This window comes from Mastigoproctus giganteus, chromosome 1, assembly GCF_048544385.1.
Source record: "Mastigoproctus giganteus isolate SK-2022 chromosome 1, ASM4854438v1, whole genome shotgun sequence".
NCBI classification, from domain to species: domain Eukaryota; kingdom Metazoa; phylum Arthropoda; class Arachnida; order Uropygi; family Thelyphonidae; genus Mastigoproctus; species Mastigoproctus giganteus.
The window spans coordinates 5,255,618-5,278,248 of NC_143575.1; the positions used below are offsets into that span (position 1 = coordinate 5,255,618).

At 38.7% G+C, this 22,631-nt stretch overlaps 1 protein-coding gene across 2 annotated transcripts in view; it reads right to left on the reverse strand.

Annotated features, from left to right (window-relative positions):
* LOC150090509 (transmembrane protein 19-like) overlaps positions 1-22,631 on the reverse strand; it is a 99,151-nt gene that overhangs the window by 58,433 nt on the left and 18,087 nt on the right. For both annotated transcript variants that reach the window (XM_090378569.1, XM_090378562.1), the window contains exon 2: positions 9,204-9,317. In XM_090378569.1, the coding sequence (XP_090234695.1) occupies positions 9,204-9,317 (114 nt within the window). The remainder of the gene's footprint in view (positions 1-9,203; positions 9,318-22,631) is intronic.

Genomic DNA, 22,631 nt, shown 5'->3' on the forward strand with positions numbered 1-22,631 from the left:
TTATGATAGGGAAAAACCTGAATAAAATACCAAATAGGGAAAGTTAGTTTCCATTTCTAATTTGCAATGGTCAAGTGCAGCAGGCAGAATGTATTTAGAGTCATACGAATGAAATTAAACTTCATGGAATGATAACTGCTCTTTGTATAATAAAGAACCAGCAAATAAGGAGCCATAAGAGTGACTGACTTGCAGGTAATACCTGATGAGTATGGTAGACAATCAAGTTTAGGTGGTGTTCCTTAGTAGACAATGAAGTATAGGAGTTCTTTAGTAAATCTTAGCTGGAAAAATTAAGTACCATACAGTACCCTTTACAAAGCTACTTTTATCAATTGCTTTTTCAGTTGAAAAAAAAAAAAAGAAATATTTGAGGATAAACATAAAAAAGGCACCCGGTGTGGATGGGATCTATCCAGTTATATTAAAGGAGGCAGCAAAGGAAGTAAGCAAACCCTTAGCCACAATTAAGAGAGCTTCTTTGGACTCAGAGGAGGTACCCATAGACTGGAGATGTGCAAATGTGACCCCAATTCACAAAGGAGGATCAAAGGTTGACACAAGTAATTATACTTGTTTAACTTCTACAGAGCCATAATTATACTGAGTTTAACTTCTGTTCCAGGAAAATTAATGGAGGCACTGGTTAAAGAAGAACTGCAGGATCATCTAGACAGAACTTCAGTTATAGCTCGAACACAGCATTGTTTTGTTAAGGGAAAGTCTTGCAAGACCAATTTGATTGGACACTATGATGCAGTCACAAAAGAATTGGATGCAGGGAATAACTTTGATATTGTATATTTGGATCTTAGAAAGGCTTTTGATATTGTTGCACATGGAAGACTGCTGCACAAATTGGAGCAGTGTGGCATCGGAGGAAAATTGCTACTATGGATAAAGGGATGGTTGAGGGGGAGAAGACAGAGAGTGGTAATCAATGGACACGGCTCACCGTGGACTAATGTTAATAGTGGAGTCCCTCAGGGTTCAGTGTTGGGTCCATTATTGTTTTCTGTATTTATAAATGATATTGATGATGATATATCAAGCTTAATGTCCAAGTTTGTAGATGATACAAAGGTTGCCAGGGTTGTTAAGGAGACTACTGACACTATGCTGCTGCAACAGGATCTGGAATCATTGAGCAGATGGGCTGAGAGGTGGCAAATGAAGTTTAACATTGGCAAATATAAAGTACTACATATGGGAAACAGTAACCCCAGAGCAACGTATCAACTCTGTAGTACTACAGTGACAGTGGTAGAGAATGAAAAGGACCTGGGGGTAATTTTGCAGGCAGATATGAAGTTCTCTGAGCAGTGCAGACGGGCTGCAAGAGTAGCTCATGGTGTCTTGTCAATGATAAACAGAAATTTTTCTAGCAGGGATAAGGAGGTGATTATTCCCTTGTATAAGGCAATGGTCAGGCCACACCTTGAGTATTGTATACAGGTCTGGAGGCCTCATTTCAAGAAGGATGTAGAGCTGCTGGAACGAGTACAGAAAAGGGCAACAAGATTAGTGAATGGAACAAAGGATTGCTCTTACGAAGACAGGCTTAAGTTTGCAAATTACAGTGTCTGGAGACTAGGCACCGGCGAGGTTATCTGGTAGAGGTGTATAAAGCCTTGAGTATGCTCAATGCCGATGGGATTTTTCCTCTTGCTCAGAATAATCACCTGAGAGTGCATAAATTCAAATTAAGGAAAGACAGATGTAGAATAGATGTGCAGAAATTTGCCTTTAGCCAGAGTGTAGTTGTTTGGTGGAACAGACTTCCATCCCTTGTTGTGGAAGTTGATAGCGTAAATAAATTTAAGGCTCAGCTGGACAGGTATTTCGAATGAATGGAGGGGTGAAATGGGAGTGTTTTTTTTTTTTTTTGTTGTTTTTTTTTGGCTTATGCTGCATAAGCTTGCTTTCTTGCATCATATACCTGTACTAATGCTAATTATTTGAATTAAGTGTCTCTTATTTATTAATGCCAACACTAGAAGGAAACAAAGGGATGAATTGCACTGGTCCACTAGATATGAATGGTATAAGTGCTGATGATCCTGCTCAAGTTGCTGACAAACTGAATAAATATTTTACATCAAATGTCCAACACATGAGGAATTTTTATAAAGGATGGCAGAAGTGTATCAAACTCTAAAGGGAAATAAATGATTTTGTGATGATAACATACAAAGATGGATGAGAGGTGCTGAGGCTCAACATAAATAAGGCACCTGGGGCAGATGGAATCTATCTATTTATATTAGGTGAGGTAGCAAAAGAGGTAAGCCATAATTAGCAATAATTAGCATTAGTAGAGGCATTTGATGCAAGAAAGCAAGCTTATGCAGCATCAGCCAAAAAAAAAATACCACTTCCACTTCACCCCTCTGTTCGTTCAAAATACCTGTCCAGCTGAGCCTTAAACTTATATAGGCTATCAACTTCCACGACAAGGGATGTAAGTCTGTTCCACCAACCAACCACACGCTGGCTAAAGGCAAATTTCCGCACGTCTATCCTACATCTGTCTTTCCTCAATTTGAATTTATGCCCTCTCAGGTGATTATTCTGAGCTAGAGGAAGAATCCCATCAGCATTGAACACGCACAAACCATTCAAGGCTTTATACACCTCTATCAGATCACCTCGCTGGTGCCTAGTCTCCAGACACTGTAATTTGCCAAACTTAAGCCTTTCTTCGTAAGAGCACCCCTTTGTTCCATTCACTAACCTTGTTGCCCTTCTCTGTACTCGTTCCACCATCTCTACATCCTTCTTGAAATGAGGCCTCCAGACCTGTATACAGTACTCTAGGTGTGGCCTGACCATTGCCTTATACAAGGGAATAATCACCTTATCTCTGCTAGAAAAATTGGTATATATCATTCACAATACACCATGAGCTACTCTTGCAGCCTGTCTGCACTGCTCAGAGAACTTCATATCTGCCTGCACAACCACCCCCAGGTCCCTTTCATTCTCTACCACTGTCAGTGTAGTACCACAGAGTTGATACGTTGCTCTGGGGTTGCTGTTTCCCCATATGTAGTACTTTACATTTGTCAATGTTAAACTTCATTTGCCACCTCTCAGCCCATCTGCTCAACCTTTCCAGATCCTGTTGCAGTAGCATAGTGTCAGTAGTGTCCTTGATAACCCTGCCAACCTTCGTATCGTCTGCAAACTTGGACATTAAGCTTGATATACCATCATCAATATCATTTATGAATACAGAAAACAATAATGGACCCAATACTGAACCCTGAGGGACTCCACTAATAACATTAGTCCACGATGAGCTGTGTCCATTGATTACCACTCTGTCTTCTCCCCCTCAACCACCCCTTTATCCATAGCAGCAATTTGCCTCCAATGCCACACTGCTCCAATTTGTGTAGCAGTCTTCCATGTGCAACAGTATCAAAAGCCTTTCTAAGATCCAAGTATATAATATCAAAGTTATTCCCTGCATCCAGTTCTTTTGTGACTGCATCATAGTATCCAATCAAATTGGTCAGGAAAGACTTCCCCTTAACAAAACCATGCTGTGTCTGAGCTATAACTGAAGTCTTGTCTAGATGATCCTGCAGTGCTTCTTTAACCAGTGCCTCCAGTAATTTTCCAGGAACAGAAGTTAAACTAACAGGTCTATAATTACTTGTGTCGCCCTTTGATCCTCCTTTGTGAATTGGGGTCACATTTGCATATCTCCAGTCCATGGGTACTTCCCCTGAGTCCAAGGAAGCTCTCATAATTATGGCTAAGGGTTTGCTTACTTCCTTTGCTGCCTCCTTTAATATAACTGGATAGATCCCATCCACCCCAGGTGCCTTTCTTGTATTTATCTTCAACAATTTCTCCTCCACTTTACTCTCAGTTATTACAAGATTCTCTAGCTTACTGCCAGAGTTGAATACACCTCTGGCATTCCCCTCGCTGAATAACTCCTCATGTGTGAATGTCGATGCAAAATATTCATTCAGTTTGTTAGATACCTGAGCAGGATCATCAACAGTTGACCCATCAATATCAAGTGGACCAATCTGATTCATCCCCTTCCTTCTCGAGTTTACATAAGTAAAGAACTCTTTGCTGTTTTTCTTTGCATCCCTTGCCAAAGATTTCTCGTAATCTGCCTTCGCCTGCCTAACCTCCTTTGTAACTTGGTTACAGATCAACTTGTATCTATCATAGGCTTCTGTGTCACGTGTTAATTTGTATGTATCCCATGCATTTTTCTTCTCTGCCATATGTCTCATTAGTTCATCTGACATCCACTTAGGCCTAAACCTTGAACAATATTTCTTAGTTGGTATGTAAAGCCTGGTAGCTTCCAAGATAAGTTCTTTGAATGCCTCCCATTTTGAATTTGCTGTTGATAACATCATCAGTTGGTCCCACTGTTCAGAATTTAAATACAGTCTCAGCCCATCGTAGTCGCCTTTACAAAAGCAATAACCGTTCCCTTTATCCCTAATGGTAGTTACCTCTTTGAATAAATCTCACTTCAGCACACTGTGATCACTGCCACCTAGTGGTTCATTTACCTGCAGATTCTTAATGCATGAAGAATCACTACTGATAATCATATCAAGAGTATTACTCCCTCTAGTTGCCTCCCGAACATGCTGATGTAGAAAACAATCATCCAATAAATCCACAAAAGCCTTGATAGTGTGTGAGTGACCAGCCCCCAAATTCCAGTCAATATCTGAGAAATTAAAATTCCCCATTATAAGACTCTCTGATTTACTGGCCCACTATTTCCCTGTACAGTTTCTTATTATACTCATCGGAGTCATTAGGCCTATAGCACACTCCTACTCTCAATTTTGATCTCCCAATGCTTATGTCACACCAAAATGACTCGACACTGCCCTGTCCAACAATGTCGACTGGCTTCACTTCCTTGGATTTTATGTATTTCTTATCTAATAGCATAACCCCTCCTCCCTTCCTATCCAGTCTATCCTTTCTGTAGACGTTGTACTCCCCAAATTCCAGTTCTGCATTCCTTATATCTGTGTGACACCACGTCTCTGATATCCCAACAATATCTGCCTTTGATGTTTTGAGCAATACCTCAAATTCATCAAGTTTATTTACTAAACTCCTAGCATTGGTGTACACGCAAGTATATATGCGGGTGCGTAAGTACACGTGCCTTGAGTGACCGGGGTTCAAGCCCGTGACTACTGAATACGGTGCTGTTTCTTGTATTCTATCTATCTTGTGAACTCCTCTGACCGTTTGGTCGTCCCGGAGTATAAACAGAAAATTTATTTTATTTTATACATGCACCTATTTCTATTCTTAGCTACCCTAACACAACCCATGTGTTTACTTGTACTGCAATGACTTCCAGCAGTCTCTGAAATATCCTGCATCTTGTTTTTCAGGCTTCTGCTCATTCCAATAGAAGCAGTGCAAGAATCTCTTTCACCTCTTCCAGTGGCTACTGTTAATCTATTTGTCTTTGTATCCCCCCAAGCTAGCAGTTTTCCGACCCACCTAACACTGCCTCAATAGCATCAGCAAATATTCTTTCACCCTTTCTATTTAAGTGTATCCCATCCCTGTAGAAGCAATCTCTCCTGTTAACAAGTACAGTCCAGGCTGAAAAAAATTCTACCCCTTGAGCCTTGCACAATCTTTCCAGGGCAGAATTGATTGACAAGGCTCTCATCATATACTCCCTCCTATCGTGTCTGTGCAGAATTGCAGACACTTTCAAATTCAACCCTATTTCATGGCTTTTTTTCAACAGTGACCTGTACTTGTTAAGCAATTCTGCCGGTCTCCTACTCTTGATATCATTAGTGCCAACGTGTACAACTATATCACCTCTTGTGCCCTTAAAAGATGATATCTGCTCTACAACATCATCAATCTTTGCCCCTGGCAGACATTCCCTGGTCCGGTTCCACCTATCCTTTTTACAAAGCATGTTCCCCGTTTCCCTGACAAAAGAGTCACCAACAACTACTAGTTCCTTTGGTACCAGCGCATTCTGCCTTGGGGGTTGCCGCTGTGTTGCGCGATGACCAAGTGCAAGCTCTGGCGTTGATGTGGGCAGCTGAGAGCTTGATGGGCCCCTCAATTTAGTTCCTTCGAGGGCATCCACCCTATCCTTCAAGCTCTCATATAGGCCCATAAGAATGCTGAGTTGTTGCCTGATTTCGATACACTCCTTGCATCGCGCACACACAAAGACATCCCCCATGGCAATATCATGTCCCGTACCTGAATGCTCCACAAACATCATGCAAGCTGTGCATTTTAGAAGGCTGTGATTCAGAAGGCAACTGCCCCCCTCAGTTCTCCTCTGAGCCATAGCACTTCCATTAGCTTGAGCCTTTTGTTTTGCTGCTCTGGTCTGAGTCATGATTTCTTTTAATTTAAATAAAATTTCAATTTCAGTTTATAACCCTAACTTATCTCCCAATGCTGTTATAATGGGATATATATTTTTTAGTGTCAAGTATTAATTATCTCCGAGTTCCCTTTATATAACTTCCGTATCAGTTATGTATTAATTAATTATGTTACGTTTGTAATCTAAGTCAGTATATGTATTTAGTTAAAAGTACAATTTAAATGCCAACGAAGTTCAACAAGCTTAATAGATTTTACCGATCACCGAAAATATTATAACCTATACTATACTAACGCTATCTAGGTTCGATATATAATGATCGTATGACAAGGACAAAGGCGGGAAGTTACGAACGGTAATCTATGGACACTTAAGTATTAATTAACTTTCAAATCTGAAAGTTAATTCAGATTTGAAAAATCTGAATTAACTGGCCCCTCGCTGTCTCAATTCAGAATAAACTAATGATCCTTATTAGGTCTATAAGCTACTTACAAAAAATAATTTGATGTAAAAAATATTCAATAAGCGGCTAAATATGGCTAAAAAACTTCTCGTTCAGCGGAGTTGCTGACTTGTAACACGTGGATACCCTTACCGATACTTTTATGCAATTGCAAGGCAGAGTAAAGAATAAATACACCAAATTAATCAGAAAATCACAAAATAATGCTATATTACTAAATTTAAATCAAAAGTTTTAGAAAAACAATAATTTCAAATCAATAAATAAGAAAAATCCACTTAGCGGCTTTGAACACGTCTGGCCCCTACTAGCCTCGTCAGCAGACTAATTACGAGAGCATCTTTGAATTCAGGGAGGTCCCAATGGACTAGAGATGTTCAAATGTATCTCCAATTCACAAAATAGGATCAAAGAGTGGCACGAGTAGTTACACACCTGTTAGCTTAGCTTAACTTTGTTCAAGGTAAAACAATGAAATCATTAATTAAAGAAGTACTGCAGGACCATCTACACAGCAATAGAGTTATAGTGCAGTCGCAGCATGGATTTAAGGGATGATCTTACCTGACCAATTTGATTGGATACTGACATATTGACAAAGGAACTGGATGCAATAAATAATTTTTAAATCACATATATAGATTTTAGAAAATCCTTTGATACTGTTACATATAAAAGACTGCTGTACAAAAATTGGAGGAATTTGGCATTAAGGGAAAGTTACTGCCATGGATAAAGGGATGGCTAAGTAAGAGAACAGTTGTTATCAATGGGTGCTGCTCTTCTTAGACTAATGTTATTAGTGGGGTGTCCTGGGGTTGAGTGCCGAGCCCATTGTTGTTTTCTCTATTTATTAATTACACTGATGAAGGCATATCAAGATTAATGTTTTGTTTATCCTCCAGCACAACCACCAAGTCAGTAGAGTTTACAATAAATCATCAATACAAACGCTAATGATATTTAGCAGTCACGGACTTGAACCCCAGTCATTCAAAGAGCATGTGCTACTGCACTAATGCTTGTTTGTTTTTGTTATTTGGTTTTTAGGAGCATTAGTGACTAAGGCCATATTGCTCTGGGAATATGCGGTGATTCCCCTGACCTTTCCACATCCTCCGTATTTGGTAGTGACGGGCTCAAACCCTGGTCTAATCAAGAAGCGTGTGCTACACACTGCTGCTCCTTCCCACCTGGCTACGGAGGCACCCACATTAATGCTCCTGACCACTCGGCTACATCAGGCCTATGTTCATGATAAGAAGACTGGAAAGGGGGTTAATGACAGTAATAAGGGTATGCTACTGCAACGAGATTAAAAAAAAAAAATTAGGCAGATGGACTGAAGTGAAAATTGAAGTTGAACATCAAAAAATTTAAGGTACTGAACATAAGATCCCACATTATTATACAAACTGCCAACAAACATGAAGTTCTATGAGCAGTGCAGACTTGTTGCTAGGAGAGCTCATGTGGGTTTGTCAACGATATATAGCTATTTGCCAGCAGGTATAAGGAGGTGATTATACCATTGTATAAGACAATGGTTAGGTCACATTTCGAGTACTGCATACAGATCAGGAAGCCTCAATTTAGGAAGAATGTGGGTCTAGTGGAAAGGTGCAGATAAGAGCAATGAGAATAGCAGTGGAAACAAAAGGGTACACTTCACTTACCAAGAATATCTTCAGTTCTGAAAATTTCTGCATCTAGAAACTAGATACCTTTGAGATCTCCTTGAGGTGTTTAAGGCTTTGAATGGATTTAGTAAGCTAAATGCTGATATCCTTCTAGCTGAGAAAACTTGCATGAATGGACAAATTTAAACTGAGGAAGGTAGGTAGCAGGATGAATGTGCAGAAATTACTTTCAGCCAGCAGGTAGTTGATTGTTGGAACAAACTTCTATCTGGTGCTGTGGAAGTGGTTTTTTTTTTTTTTTTTTTTTAATAAATTTAAGGAAAAATTAGGCAATTAGAGGGGTTGAACAAGTAATGGGAGAAGTGACTGCTTTTTTTTTTTTTTTGCTGATGTTGCATAAGCTTGCTTTCTTGTATCACAATATCATATGTTATAATTATGTCATATGTTATAATTATATATATCATAATTATATCATATGTTATAATTATGATACTTAGTGTTTTGAAATCAAATTATGTAGTAACTTACATTAACAATGTTAGAGTTTGAATTTTCCATAGTTTGAAGCTTTCTGCCTTAAGATTTTATTAATCTAAATTAACAATAATAAAAGTAGAATAGTATTTTTGCAACAGTAAGTTAAATCTTACAAAAGGTTTTCCTATAATACAAGCTATTTTAATTAGTTTAAAATATAAAAGATGGCATTTCTTACCAATAAGTGCTCCTGAAATAGCAATGTATCTTTTCTTAAGGCTCCATATGGCTACAGCAATAGGCACTAACACTGCTAATAAGCAGCGAAAAGGTGAAGGTGCATTCCAGTCATCTACCAAAAATTGTAGAAAGTAAAAATATTCAGTTTTTCATTTATTTCTTTGGAGCAAAGATATTTTATTTTAGACACAAAGACATGAACATATCTGTATAAATACTAGCAAAAACCAAATATAAAATGCTATCCAAGTCAACCTGTATGCCTTAGCATATAACTGAAAAAGAATTTACAGCAGATGTCACTGTTTCCAGTCAATAACATACAAAGCAAGACAGTGAGTCTGATAACTGATCCTATGAACATGTTCTTAATACCATACCATATGAAGTAAAATATGTAAATAATCTTTCACTTTTAATTAACCAGCAGGCAGCTGGCTAATCAAGAATTGAGCTAAAAACTGGCCAGCTACATATCTTAATGTAAATCATACTACATCAAATAGCATAGACAAAAGTATGCACATCCCTTCTAACAATTTGCCTATGTGGTGTTACACTCAGGGTAATGGAGAATGAAAGAGACTTGGAGGTAATTGTGCAGTCAGATATGAAGTTTTCTGAGCAGTGCAGACAGGTCACAAGAGTAGGTCATGGGGTCTTGTCAATGATATACTGGAATTTTGAAAGCAGGGATAAGGAGGTGATATCCCCTTGGATAAGCTTGGAGGGGGGGGATACACAGACTAACAGATTAACAGTAGCTGCTGGCAGAAGTGAAAGTGATTCTTGCACTGCTTCTATTGGAATGAGCAGAAGCCTGGAAAAAAAGATGCAGGGGATTTCCGATTCTGCTGAGAGTCAATGCGGTACAAGTAAACACATGGGCTGTGTTAGGGTAGCTAAGAATAGGAACAGGGGCATGTATACTAGTGTGTACACCAATGCTAGGAGTTTAGAAAATAAATTTGATGAATTTGAGATTAGCAGAGGCATATGATGCAAGAAAGCAAGCTTATGTAGCATCAGCAAAAAAAAAAAAAAAAAACACTTCCATTTCACCCCTCTGTTCGTTCGAAATACCTGTCCAGCTGAGCCTTAAATTTATTTATGCTATCAACTTCCACAACAAGGGATGGAAGTCTGTTCCACCAACCAACTACCCACTAGCTAAATGCAAATATCCGCACATCTATCCTACATTGTCTTTCTTCAATCTGAATTTATGCTCTCTCAGGCGATTACTCTGAGCAAGAGAAACAATCCCATCAGCAATTGAGCATGCTCAAACCATTCAAGGCTTTATACACCTCTATCAGATCACCTTGCCGGTGCTTAGTCTCCAGATACTGTAATTTGCAAAACTTAAGCCTTTCTTCGTAAGAGTAACCCTTTGTTCCATTCACTAATCTTGTTGCCCTTCTCTGTACTCATTCCAGCAGCTCTACATTCTTCTTGAAATGAGGCCTCCAGACCTGTATACAGTACTCAAGGTGTGGCCTGACCATTGCCTTATACAAGGGAATAATCACCTCCTTATCCCTGCTAGAAAAATTCCTGTATATCATTGACAAGACACCAAGAGCTATTCTTGCAGCCCGTCTGCACTGATCAGAAAATTTCATATCTGCCTGCACAATTACCGCCAGGTCCTTTTCATTCTCTACCACTGTCAGTGTAGTACCACAGAGTTGATACATTGCTCTGGGGTTGCTGTTTCCCATATATAGTACTTTACATTTGTCAATGTTAAACTTCATTTGCCACCTCTCAGCCCATCTGCTCAATGATTCCAGATCCTGTTGCAGCAGCATAGTGTCAGTAGTCTCCTTAACAACCCTGCCAACCTTTGTATCATCTACAAACTTGGACATTAAGCTTGATATATCATCATCAATATCATTTATAAATACAGAAAACAATAATGGACCCAACACTGAACCCTGAGGGACTCCACTAATAACATTAGTCCACTGCGAGCAGTGTTCATTGATTACCACTCTCTGTCTTCTCCCCCTCAACCATCCCTTTATCCATAGCAGCAATTTGCCTCCAATGCCACACTGCTCCAATTTTTGCAGCAGTCTTCCATGTGCAACAGTATCAAAATCCCTTTCTAAGATCCAAATATATAATAACAAATTTATTCTGTGCATCCAGTTCTTTTGTGACTGCATCATAGTATCCAATCAAATTGGTCAGGTAAGACTTTCCCTTAACAAAACCATGCTGTGTCCGAGCTATAACTGAAGTCTTGTCTAGATGATCCTGTAGTGCTTCTTTAATCAGTGCCTCCATTAATTTTCCTGGAACAGAAGTTAAACTCACAAGTCTATAATTACTTGTGTCAGCCTTTGATCCTCCTTTGTGAATTGGAGTCACATTTGCACATCTCCAGTCTATGAGTCCAGAGATGTTCGTCAAGTCTCCAGTCCAGAGATGTTCGTCAAGTCTCCAGTCCAGAGATGTTCGTCAAAACATCAAAGGTAGATACTGTTGGGATATCTGAGACATGGTATCACAAACACATAAGCAGTGCAGAATTGGAATTTCAGGAGTACAATGTGTACAGGCAGAACAGATAGGATAGGAAGTGAAGAGAGGTTATACTATCAGATAAGAAACACAAAATCCAAAGAAGTACAGCCAATCGACATGGCTGGACAGTGCAGAGTCAGTTTGGTGTGACGTAAGCACTGGGAAATCAAAACAGAGTAGGAGTGTATTATAGGCCTAATTACTCTGATAAGTATAATAAACTGTATAGGGAAATAGTCTTATAATAGGGGATTTTAATTTCCCAGATATCGACTGAAATTTGTGGGTTGGTCACTCTCACACTAGCAAGGCTGTTGTGGATTTATTGGATGATTATTTTCTACAGCAGCATGTTCGGGAGGCAACTAGAGGGAGTAATACACTTGATCTGGTTATCAGTAGTGATTCTTCTTGCATTACGAATCTGCAGATAAATGAACCACTAGGTGGAAGTGATCATATTGTGCTGAAGTGGGATTTACTCAAAGGGGTAACTACCATCAGGGGTAAAGGTTTTTGCTTTCATAAAGCTGACTACGGAGGTCTGAGACAATATTTAAATTCTATAGAGTGGGACCAACTCGTGATGTTACCAACAGCAATTTCAAAATGGGAAGCATTCAAAGAATTAATCTTGTAAGCTATTAGGCTTTTCACACCAACTAAGAAATATTGCTCACGGTTTAGACCTAAATGGATGTCAAATGAACTAATGAGACATATGGCAGAGAAGGAAAACGCATGGGATACATATAAATTAATGGGTGCCACGGAAGACTATGATAGATATAAGCTGGTCTGTAACCAAGTCACAAAGGAGGTTAGGCAGGCAAAGGCAGATTATGAGAAATATTTCGGAAAGAATGCAAAGAAAAACAACAAAGAGTTCTTTACTTATGTAAACTCTAGAAGGAAAGGGACGAATCAGATTGGTCCACTGCATATTGATGGTTCAACTGTTGATGATTCTGCTCAGGTAGCTAACAAACTAAATGAGTATTTTGCATCTACATTCACACATGAGGAGTTATTCAAGGAGGGGAATACCAGTGGTGTATTAAACTCTGTAATTAATCTGAGAGTAAATCTTGTAATAACTTAAGAGTAAAGTGGAGGAGAAATTGTTGAAGATAAACATAAGGCACCTGGGATGGCCAGGATCTATTCAGTTATATTAAAGGAGGCAGCAAAGGAAGTAAGCAGGCCCTTAGCCATAATTATGAGAGCTTCCTTGGACTCAGGGGATGTACCCATGGACTGGAGATGTGCAAATGTGACTGCAATTCACAAAGGAGGATCAAGGGGTGACAAGAAATTAAAGACCTGTTAGTTTAATTTCTGTTCCAGGGAAATTAATGGAGGCACTGATTAAAGAAGCACTGCAGGATCATCTAGACAAGGCTCCAGTTTCAGCTCGGACACAGCATGGTTTTGTTAAGGGGAAGTCTTGTCTGACCAATTTGATTGGTCAGACAATCAAATGATCAGACTGGACGCAGGGAATAACTTTGATATCATATATTTGGATCTTAGAATGGCTTTTGATAGTGTTGCACATGGAAGACTGCTGCACAAATTGGAGTAGTGTGGCATTGGAGGCAAATTGCTGCTATGGAAAAAGAAATGGTTGAGTGGGAGAAGACAGAGTGGTAACCAATGGGCACTGCTCTTTGTGGACTAATGTTATTAGTGGAGTCCCTTAGGGTTCAGTGTTGGGTCCATTGTTGTTTCTGTATTTATTAATGGTACTGATGATGGTATATCAGACAATGTCCAAGTTTGAGGATAATATGAAGGTTGGCAGGATTGTTTATGACACTAATGATAGTACACTGCTGCAACAGGATCAATCTAGAAAAGTTAACAGATTGGCTGGGAGGTGGAAAATGAAGTTTAACATTGACAAATGTAAAGTACTGCATATGGAAAGCAGTAACACAAGATTAATGTATCAACTCTGTGGTGCTACACTGACAATGGTAGAGAATGAAAGGGGCCTGGGGGAAATTGTGCAGGTATATATGAAGTTTCCTGAGCAGAGCAGACAGTCTGCAAGAGTAGCTCATGGTGTTTTGTAAATGATATACAGGAATTTTTCCAGCAGGGATAAGTAGGTGATTATCCCCTTGAATAAAGCAATGGTCAGGCCACACATTGAGTACAGTATACAGGTCTGGAGGCCTCATTTTAGGAAGGATGCAGAGCTGCTGAGCGAGTGCAGAGAAGGGCTACAAGATTAGTGAATGGAACAAAGGGTTGCCCTTACAAAGAAAGGCTTAAGTTTTGCAAATTACAGTGTCTGGAGACTAGGCACCGGCAAGGTGATCTGGTACAGGGGTATAAAGCCTTGAATGGTTTGAGTACGCTCAATGCCGATGGGATTCTTCCCCTTGCTCAGAATAATCACCTGAGGGCGCATAAATTCAAATTGAGGAAAGACAGATGTAGAATAGATGTGCAGAAATTTGCCTTTAGCCAGAGTGTAGTTGGTTGGTGGAACAGAGTTCCATCCCTGTGTGGGAATTTTTTTTTTTTTGGCTGATGCTGCATAAGCTTGCTTTCTTGCATCATATGCCTCTACTAATGCAGTTCCTAAAAAGGGTGACAAATCCCTCCCATCCAATTATCATCCCATTGCAATTACTTCTACTCTTTCTAAAGTAATGTAGAAATCAATTAACTGCCAACTCTTAAACTACCGAGAAACCTTCCATTTGATAAACAATCGCCAGTATGGATTCCGTCAGTGTCGATCCACTGGTGATATTCCAGCTTATGTTACCCATTTGTAGACAAATTCAGTGAAAAAGTTCCGTGAAACAAACAGTTGCTCTAGACATTTCAAAGGCTTTCGATCATGTTTAGCATAAAGGTCTTCTAAACAAGCTTCCATTGTATGGTTTGCCAACTGTTTTTTTGTAATTGGTTATCCAGTTTTTTCTCTCTGATCGCTCACTGAGGGTGATGGTAGATGGCTCTTTGTCTTCTAGTTTCTCCATTAATGCTGGTGTCCCCCAAGGTTCAGTTCTTTCCCCCACTCTTTTCCTCTTGTATATTAATGACCTTCTTCCACTGACTGGAAATCCTATCCATAGTTTTGCCGATGATAGCACATTGCTTTCGACTTTCCATTTTGAGAAACCTTGCCTTGCTCAACCAGGTTCAACTTCTCGAATATTGGCTACCAATTCCTTAAATGCCGATCTCCAGGTAATTCTCCAGTGAGGCAAAGAAAACTTAGTTGATTTCGATCCTTCTAAAACTCTGTCTTGTCTTATATCTTGCAAAAAGGATACTTCTGCTCCTATGCTTGTCTTTGGTGACACTTCGATTTCTAGGCAAGTTGATATATCTCTTTTGGGGATTACTCCAAATTCTAATCTCTCTTGGCACAAGCACATTACAAATATTGCTTCCTCTGCATCTAAAAAACTTGGTTTTCTCTTTCGCTCTCTGCGTTACTTTTCTTCCAAACAGCTGTTCACTCTTTATAAATTGCAAATCCGCCCTACCAAGGAATATTGTTCCCACATCTGGGGCGGTGCCCCCAAAACCTCTCTCAGGCTTCTAGATTCCATTCAGAAGAGGGGGTTAGGTTGTTTTATGACATCTCTAACAGAGTTTCTCCACTCGCTGTCTCATAGATGTGCTGTTTCTGCTGCAAGCCTCTTCTCTTCTACAGATAGTTCCATGGGCACTTATTATTATTTGTTATTATTTTGGTTTTTAGGAGCATTAGTAACTAAGGCCATATTGCTCCGGGATATGCGGTGGTCATTCCCTGACCTTTCCGCATCCTCCGTATTTGGTGGTGACGGGCTCGAACCCCGGTCTAATCAAGAAGCATGTGCTACGCACTGCTGCTCCTTCCCACCTGGCTACGGAGGCTCCTCCATGGGCACTGTTCTTCTATTATTTGTGCTCTCTCTCTTTCAAAACAGTCCGAACACGTGCTGCCAGCAGCCAACATTCATTTACTGTCCAACTTCAAACTCACAGAACCAACTTTTCATCTTTCTCGTTTATTCATTCAACTGCCGTTTTCTGGAACAACCTTCATATGTCTTTCCTGAAAATTACAGTCTACAGAAGTTCAAGTCTAATGTCAACAAATATCTTCTCTCGTCTTCTCAACCTCCAACCCAAGCACCGTACTAAGTACTATAGAATCTAATACCTCTTGTGTTTGGGGTTTTCATAAAAAAATATTTATTTATCGTAAGTTTTACTGATTTACAACAATTGGAACACAAAAATTTCAAACAATAAGATATTCATTTTTTTTTTTATTGTAATTTCCATATAAACAATTGATTCTCACAAAATGTTTTCATCGACTTTTGCCAAGCTCTTGTATTCGTAGCCAATCTTAGCGTAATGACTTAACAGATTCCCCACAATTCTAAAAATGTGAAATCTTTGATAAATGTCCAGCATGAGAATGCCATTAGATTAAGAAGCGGCCCAAGCAAAAATTAAGCGAATGTTTGTTAGAAATAATATTCGTGTAAAATTGCCAGCAGAGATGATCCCTACACAAGCTGCCAAAGAGGGAAGATGGCGGTGTAAAGGAACCACAAAGATTGCCAAAATTAGCTTGCTCTGGCTGGATTTTCTGTGTCACCATATACAAGCCTATTGCTCAAATTCCGTTAACCACTGTGGACTGAAGTGCATGCCTCTCTACAGTTTATAGCCATTATTAGTTTAACAACCAGTGCGCAAAATTCTTGAAAATTTAACAATCGGCTTGCATGAGCCAGCTCCAGCACACCAGTTTCCAAACTTGTATGCAATATTATAGATGTGGGCTAAACTCTGCTACCAGCAAAGTTTTTTGTTTTGTTTTGTGTGCGCTATTCATTTTATTTGAAATGCTAATATATTGTTTTAAAAAAAGTGATGAGTGGAGTGGGAAAATGAGAAAAATATGTATATAAAATTTAATTGTAACTATGAATATACTATTTTTAATGTAGCCAAACTATGACCAAGAGTAAGAATGCCATCAGCATTTAACTTTAACCATTCATAACTTTAAACAACTCAATCTCCTCACATGTGCCTAGTTATCAGACACTGCAATTAACAGAACACGTTAGCTTGGGAACCAAGGGAAAATAATGGAGTATGGTTAAAAAAAAAAAAAAAAGCAGAGCAGAGCCATCTAGACAAGGCTGAAATTATACTTCAGACACAGCATGGGTTTGTTAAGGAGAAATCTTGTCTGACCAATTTGTTTGGATGCTATGATATGGTCACAAAGGAACTGGATGCAAAGAAATAATTTTGATATCATATACTTGGATTTCAGGAAATCTTTTGATACTGTTACATATAAAAGACTGCTGAACAAATTGGAGCAGTGTGGCATTAAAGGCAAGTTGAGTAGTTGTTCCATTAGGCTGTCACAGACATTCTCTCAGATATGCATAGCTGTGTTTTTCTACCTTAAGAGTCTAAAAATGCTGATGGAACTGATATTTGGGTGGCACTCAAAGTCAAATGGACCTAATTTTGGTAAAGTCTATTTATTCTATGACAGCCGCATCCTCTGCTTGCTCCTTCACTATGGCACTACTCTTAGTAACCTTGTTACTAACTGTAACCAGTCTCATGTGTTTTGTAATGAAACACATCTTAATTAAATCATACTGATATTATCAATGGCTGTATTATAAAACCACATGTGCTAGGAAAAAACCAAAAATATTTGAAACCAGCATGCAAAACTGCCTTAGAAAGGTGTTTACATCTTTAAAAAAAATACATTCAATTGACCAGTGTTATGCAATTTGGACGTAACAAACATCAAGTAAGCAAAAACTGTGTTAGGAATTAGGCCACAGTGACAAAATACTGCTGCAAATATCATAATACTGTATAGTATTTCAATATTTGCACTGGTATAAAATTTGGAGCAGTATATGGTATAAAAATACAGTATAGTATTTTTATACTATGACCAATATTTATACTATGTACAAATTTAGTACTATGAGCACACAAATTAATGAAAAACTTCACTTCTTTTGAACAATAAAAATCTGTCATTAAGAAATATTGTTTTCATTCCTAGTAAAAAAAAAAAAAGGAATCTTTCATTCCTTGATAAAAGAGATGCTTTTTTTTACTATATTCTCAATTTTTAATCTAATTTTTTTTGAAGAAAGACCAAGATGAATATTATTTATTTTTCAGACTGTTATTCTGTACTTATAAAATAAACAAGTTTCACTGGCTTCTAGAACCTTAAACTGCAGTTCTGCCATTTAATTTCTTACCCACTGGTTGGTCTATCTATAAACTGTTTCTACTTCTAAAATGAAGAAATCAGCAAAATTTAAAGAACATTTTTCCCATATCTCAACCTTCAACCATTCTAAAAAAAAAAAACTTGAATAATTTTCTACCAATATTACCTAAACAATTAGCATTAGCATTAGTAGAGGCATTTGATGCAAGAAAGCAAGCTTATGCAGCATCAGCCAAAAAATAAAAATAAATAAATAAAAAATAACCACTTCCACTTCACCCCTCTGTTCGTTTGAAATACCTGTCCAGCTGAGCCTTAAACTTATTTAGGCTATCAACTTACACGACAAGGGATGGAAGTCTATTCCAGCAACCAATCACCGCTGGCTAAAGGCAAATTTCCTCACGTCTATCCTACATCTGTCTTTCCTCAATTTGAATTTATGCCCTCTCAGGTGATTATTCTGAGCAAGAGGAAGAATCCCATCAGCATTGAGCATGCTCAAACCATTCAAGGCTTTATACACCTCTATCAGATCACCTCGCTGGTGCCTAGTCTCCAGACACTGTAATTTGCAAAATTTAAGCCTTTCTTCGTAAGAGCACCCCTTTGTTCCATTCACTAATCTTGTTGTCCTTCTCTCTACTCGTTCCAGCATCTCTACATCCTTCTTGAAATGAGGCCTCCAGGCCTGTATACAGTACTCTAGGTGTGGCCTGACCATTGCCTTATACAAGGGAATAATCACCTCCTTATCCCTGCTAGAAAAATTCCTATATATCATTGACAATACGCCATGAGCTACTCTTGCAGCCCGTCTGCACTGCTCAGAGAACTTCATATCTGCCTGCACAACCACCCCCAAATCCCTTCCATTCTCTACCACTGTCAATGTAGTACCACAGAGTTGATACGTTGCTCTGCGGTTGCTGTTTCCCATATGTAGTACTTTACATTTGTCAATGTTAAACTTCATTTGCCACCTCTCAGCCCATCTGCTCAACCTTTCCAGATCCTGTTGCAGCAGCATAGTATCAGTAGTGTCCTTGACAACCCTGCAACCTTCGTATCGTCTGCAAACTTGGACATTGTTTTCTGTATTTATAAATCAATATCATTTATAAATACAGAAAACAATAATGGACCCAATACTGAACCCTGAGGGACTCCACTAATAACATTAGTCCACGATGAGCAGTGTCCATTGATTACCACTCTCTGTCTTCTCCCCCTCAACCACCCCTTTATCCATAGCAGCAATTTGCCTCCAATGCCACACTGCTCCAATTTGTGTAGCAGTCTTCCATGTGCAACAGTATCAAAAGCCTTTCTAAGATCCAAGTATATAATATCAAAGTTATTCCCTGCATCCAGTTCTTTTGTGACTGCATCATAGAATCCAATCAAATTGGTCAGGCAAGACTTCCCCTTAACAAAACCATGCTGTGTCTGAGCTATAACTGAAGTCTTGTCTAGATGATCCTGCAGTGCTTCTTTAACCAGTGCCTCCATTAATTTTCCAGGAACAGAAGTTAAACTAACAGGTCTATAATTACTTGTGTCGCCCTTTGATCCTCCTTTGTGAATTGGGGTCACATTTGCATATCTCCAGTCCATGGGTACTTCCCCTGAGTCCAAGGAAGCTCTCATAATTATGGCTAAGGGTTTGCTTACTTCCTTTGCTGCCTCCTTTAATATAACTGGATAGATCCCATCCACCCCAGGTGCCTTTCTTGTATTTATCTTCAACAATTTCTCCTCCACTTTACTCTCAGTTATTACAAGATTCTCTAGCTTACTGCCAGAGTTGAATACACCTCTGGCATTCCCCTCGCTGAATAACTCCTCATGTGTGAATGTCGATGCAAAATATTCATTCAGTTTGTTAGATACCTGAGCAGGATCATCAACAGTTGACCCATCAATATCAAGTGGACCAATCTGATTCATCCCCTTCCTTCTCGAGTTTACATAAGTAAAGAACTCTTTGCTGTTTTTCTTTGCATCCCTTGCCAAAGATTTCTCGTAATCTGCCTTCGCCTGCCTAACCTCCTTTGTAACTTGGTTACAGATCAACTTGTATCTATCATAGGCTTCTGTGTCACGTGTTAATTTGTATGTATCCCATGCATTTTTCTTCTCTGCCATATGTCTCATTAGTTCATCTGACATCCACTTAGGCCTAAACCTTGAACAATATTTCTTAGTTGGTATGTAAAGCCTGGTAGCTTCCAAGATAAGTTCTTTGAATGCTTCCCATTTTGAATTTGCTGTTGATAACATCATCAGTTGGTCCCACTGTACAGAATTTAAATACAGTCTCAGCCCATCGTAGTCGCCTTTACGAAAGCAATAACCGTTCCCTTTATCCCTAATGGTAGTTACCTCTTTGAATAAATCCCACTTCAGCACACTGTGATCACTGCCACCTAGTGGTTCATTTACCTGCAGATTCTTAATGCATGAAGAATCACTACTGATAATCAAATCAAGAGTATTACTCCCTCTAGTTGCCTCCCGAACATGCTGATGTAGAAAACAATCATCCAATAAATCCACAAAAGCCTTGATAGTGTGTGAGTGACCAGCCCCCAAATTCCAGTCAATATCTGGGAAATTAAAATTCCCCATTATAAGACTCTCTGATTTACTGGCCCACTATTTCCCTGTACAGTTTCTTATTATACTCATCGGAGTCATTAGGCCTATAGCACACTCCTACTCTCAATTTTGATCTCCCAATGCTTATGTCACACCAAACTGACTCGACACTGCACTGTCCAACAATGTCGACTGGCTTCACTTCCTTGGATTTTATGTATTTCTTATCTAATAGCATAACCCCCTCCTCCCTTCCTATCCTGTCTATCCTTTCTGTAGACCTTGTACTCCCCAAATTCCAGTTCTGCATTCCTTATATCTGTGTGACACCACGTCTCTGAAATCCCCACAATATCTGCCTTTGATGTTTTGAGCAATACCTCAAATTGATCAAATTTATTTACTAAACTCCTAGCATTGGTGTACATGCAAGTATACATGCACCTGTTCTTTTTCTTAGCTACTCTAACACAACCTATGTGTTTATTTGTACCCCAATGATTCCCAGCAGTCTCTGAAATATCCTAAATCTTATTTTCCAGGCTGCGGCTCATTCCAATAAAAGCAGTGCAAGAATCACTTTCACCTCTGCCAGTGGCTACTGTTAATCTATTAGTCCTTGTATCCCCCCAATCTAGCAGTTTTCCGACCCACCAAACATTTCCATGAATTCTTTTCCATGAATTGTGATCACACATTATCATTTATATAGTTAGCCTGTGAATACAAATTTGTTTACTGAAAACTTCCTGAATCTTAATGTACTAAGTTTTTAAACAAGTTTAGGTGGCATATATCAATAAAAACTCAGCTCCTCAATGCAGTTTGTATAAAATAGTTATTAACCTTGTTGAAGGACTTTATCCTGTATCTGGAGATCTTTTAAACTTTTGTGAAAATTACCATAACGTGAACCCACTCTTACTTTCATCCGAATGTTAACAGATCTTTTACTTCAGCAAACATTCATCAAGGTGGTATATTACCTGCTACTCTTTTAGTAGGCTTTATTGTGACCATTACTTCAGTCTCATACAAATATTTTTCTTATAGTGATGATGCAAAGATTATCACAATTTCCAATTCTTTTCCGTGGCTGAACTCATAAAAATCTTTTTTGATACTTAAGGAATTCTCTACTTCTTACCTTAAATCTTTTAATCTTTCAATTAACCCTTCTAAATCTCCAAATCATTAATTAACCAGTTCCATTTTCAATTTTGGCCTCTTCAGAATCTTCACAAAAGAAGTCAAATGCTTTATGACTCAAATTTGCATTTTCTCACCACTGCAACTATCTGGCCAACAAATTCATCAAAACAATTTGATCCCCAAAACAAGAGTTACATATTCATTCCTCTTAATCAATAACTGCATTAGCAAAATGCTTAAATCTAAAATTTTTCCATCTTCCCTCCCTCCCAAAAAACTGTTTTGATGTTGCTCTAACTACAGAAAATTTCTTTTCTTAAATGTTAGTTTTTAAATCGGATATTTAAATGTAATACAGAATCACTCACTTATAAAACTGTCATGGTTATATAACATGACTGCATGGAATTCAATGTCCCCACATAAAATACTTAGCCCACCTAAGTAAACATTCATATATAGACATTCCAGATCTGCGAACCAAGTTCCTTGCAGATCAAACACTCCCTAATCCTCCATCAATAACAGACTCTGAACAGCTGAATGCCACTTTCCATTTAAAATTATTACAGACATAAATACACTTAACACTGACTACGGAGGCCCGGTGCTTAGAGGGGAACAGGACAGTGTATGTTATCAGACACTCAGTCTAAAACACTGATGGATCCAATATCTTTCTATTTTACATGATTTAGGAGAAGTGAGGTTGGCCTGCCTCCCTAAAATCCACACTTTGTTGGTAAGCCCTGTTATGTCACTTTGGTAGCAACGAATGTGTAGAGTCGTTCTCTTCACGACACCTGGTCAGCTTGAAAAGGAAAAGACGAAACCATCCAGCACTTTATGACAACACAATGAAACAAACGTCCCTCAGTC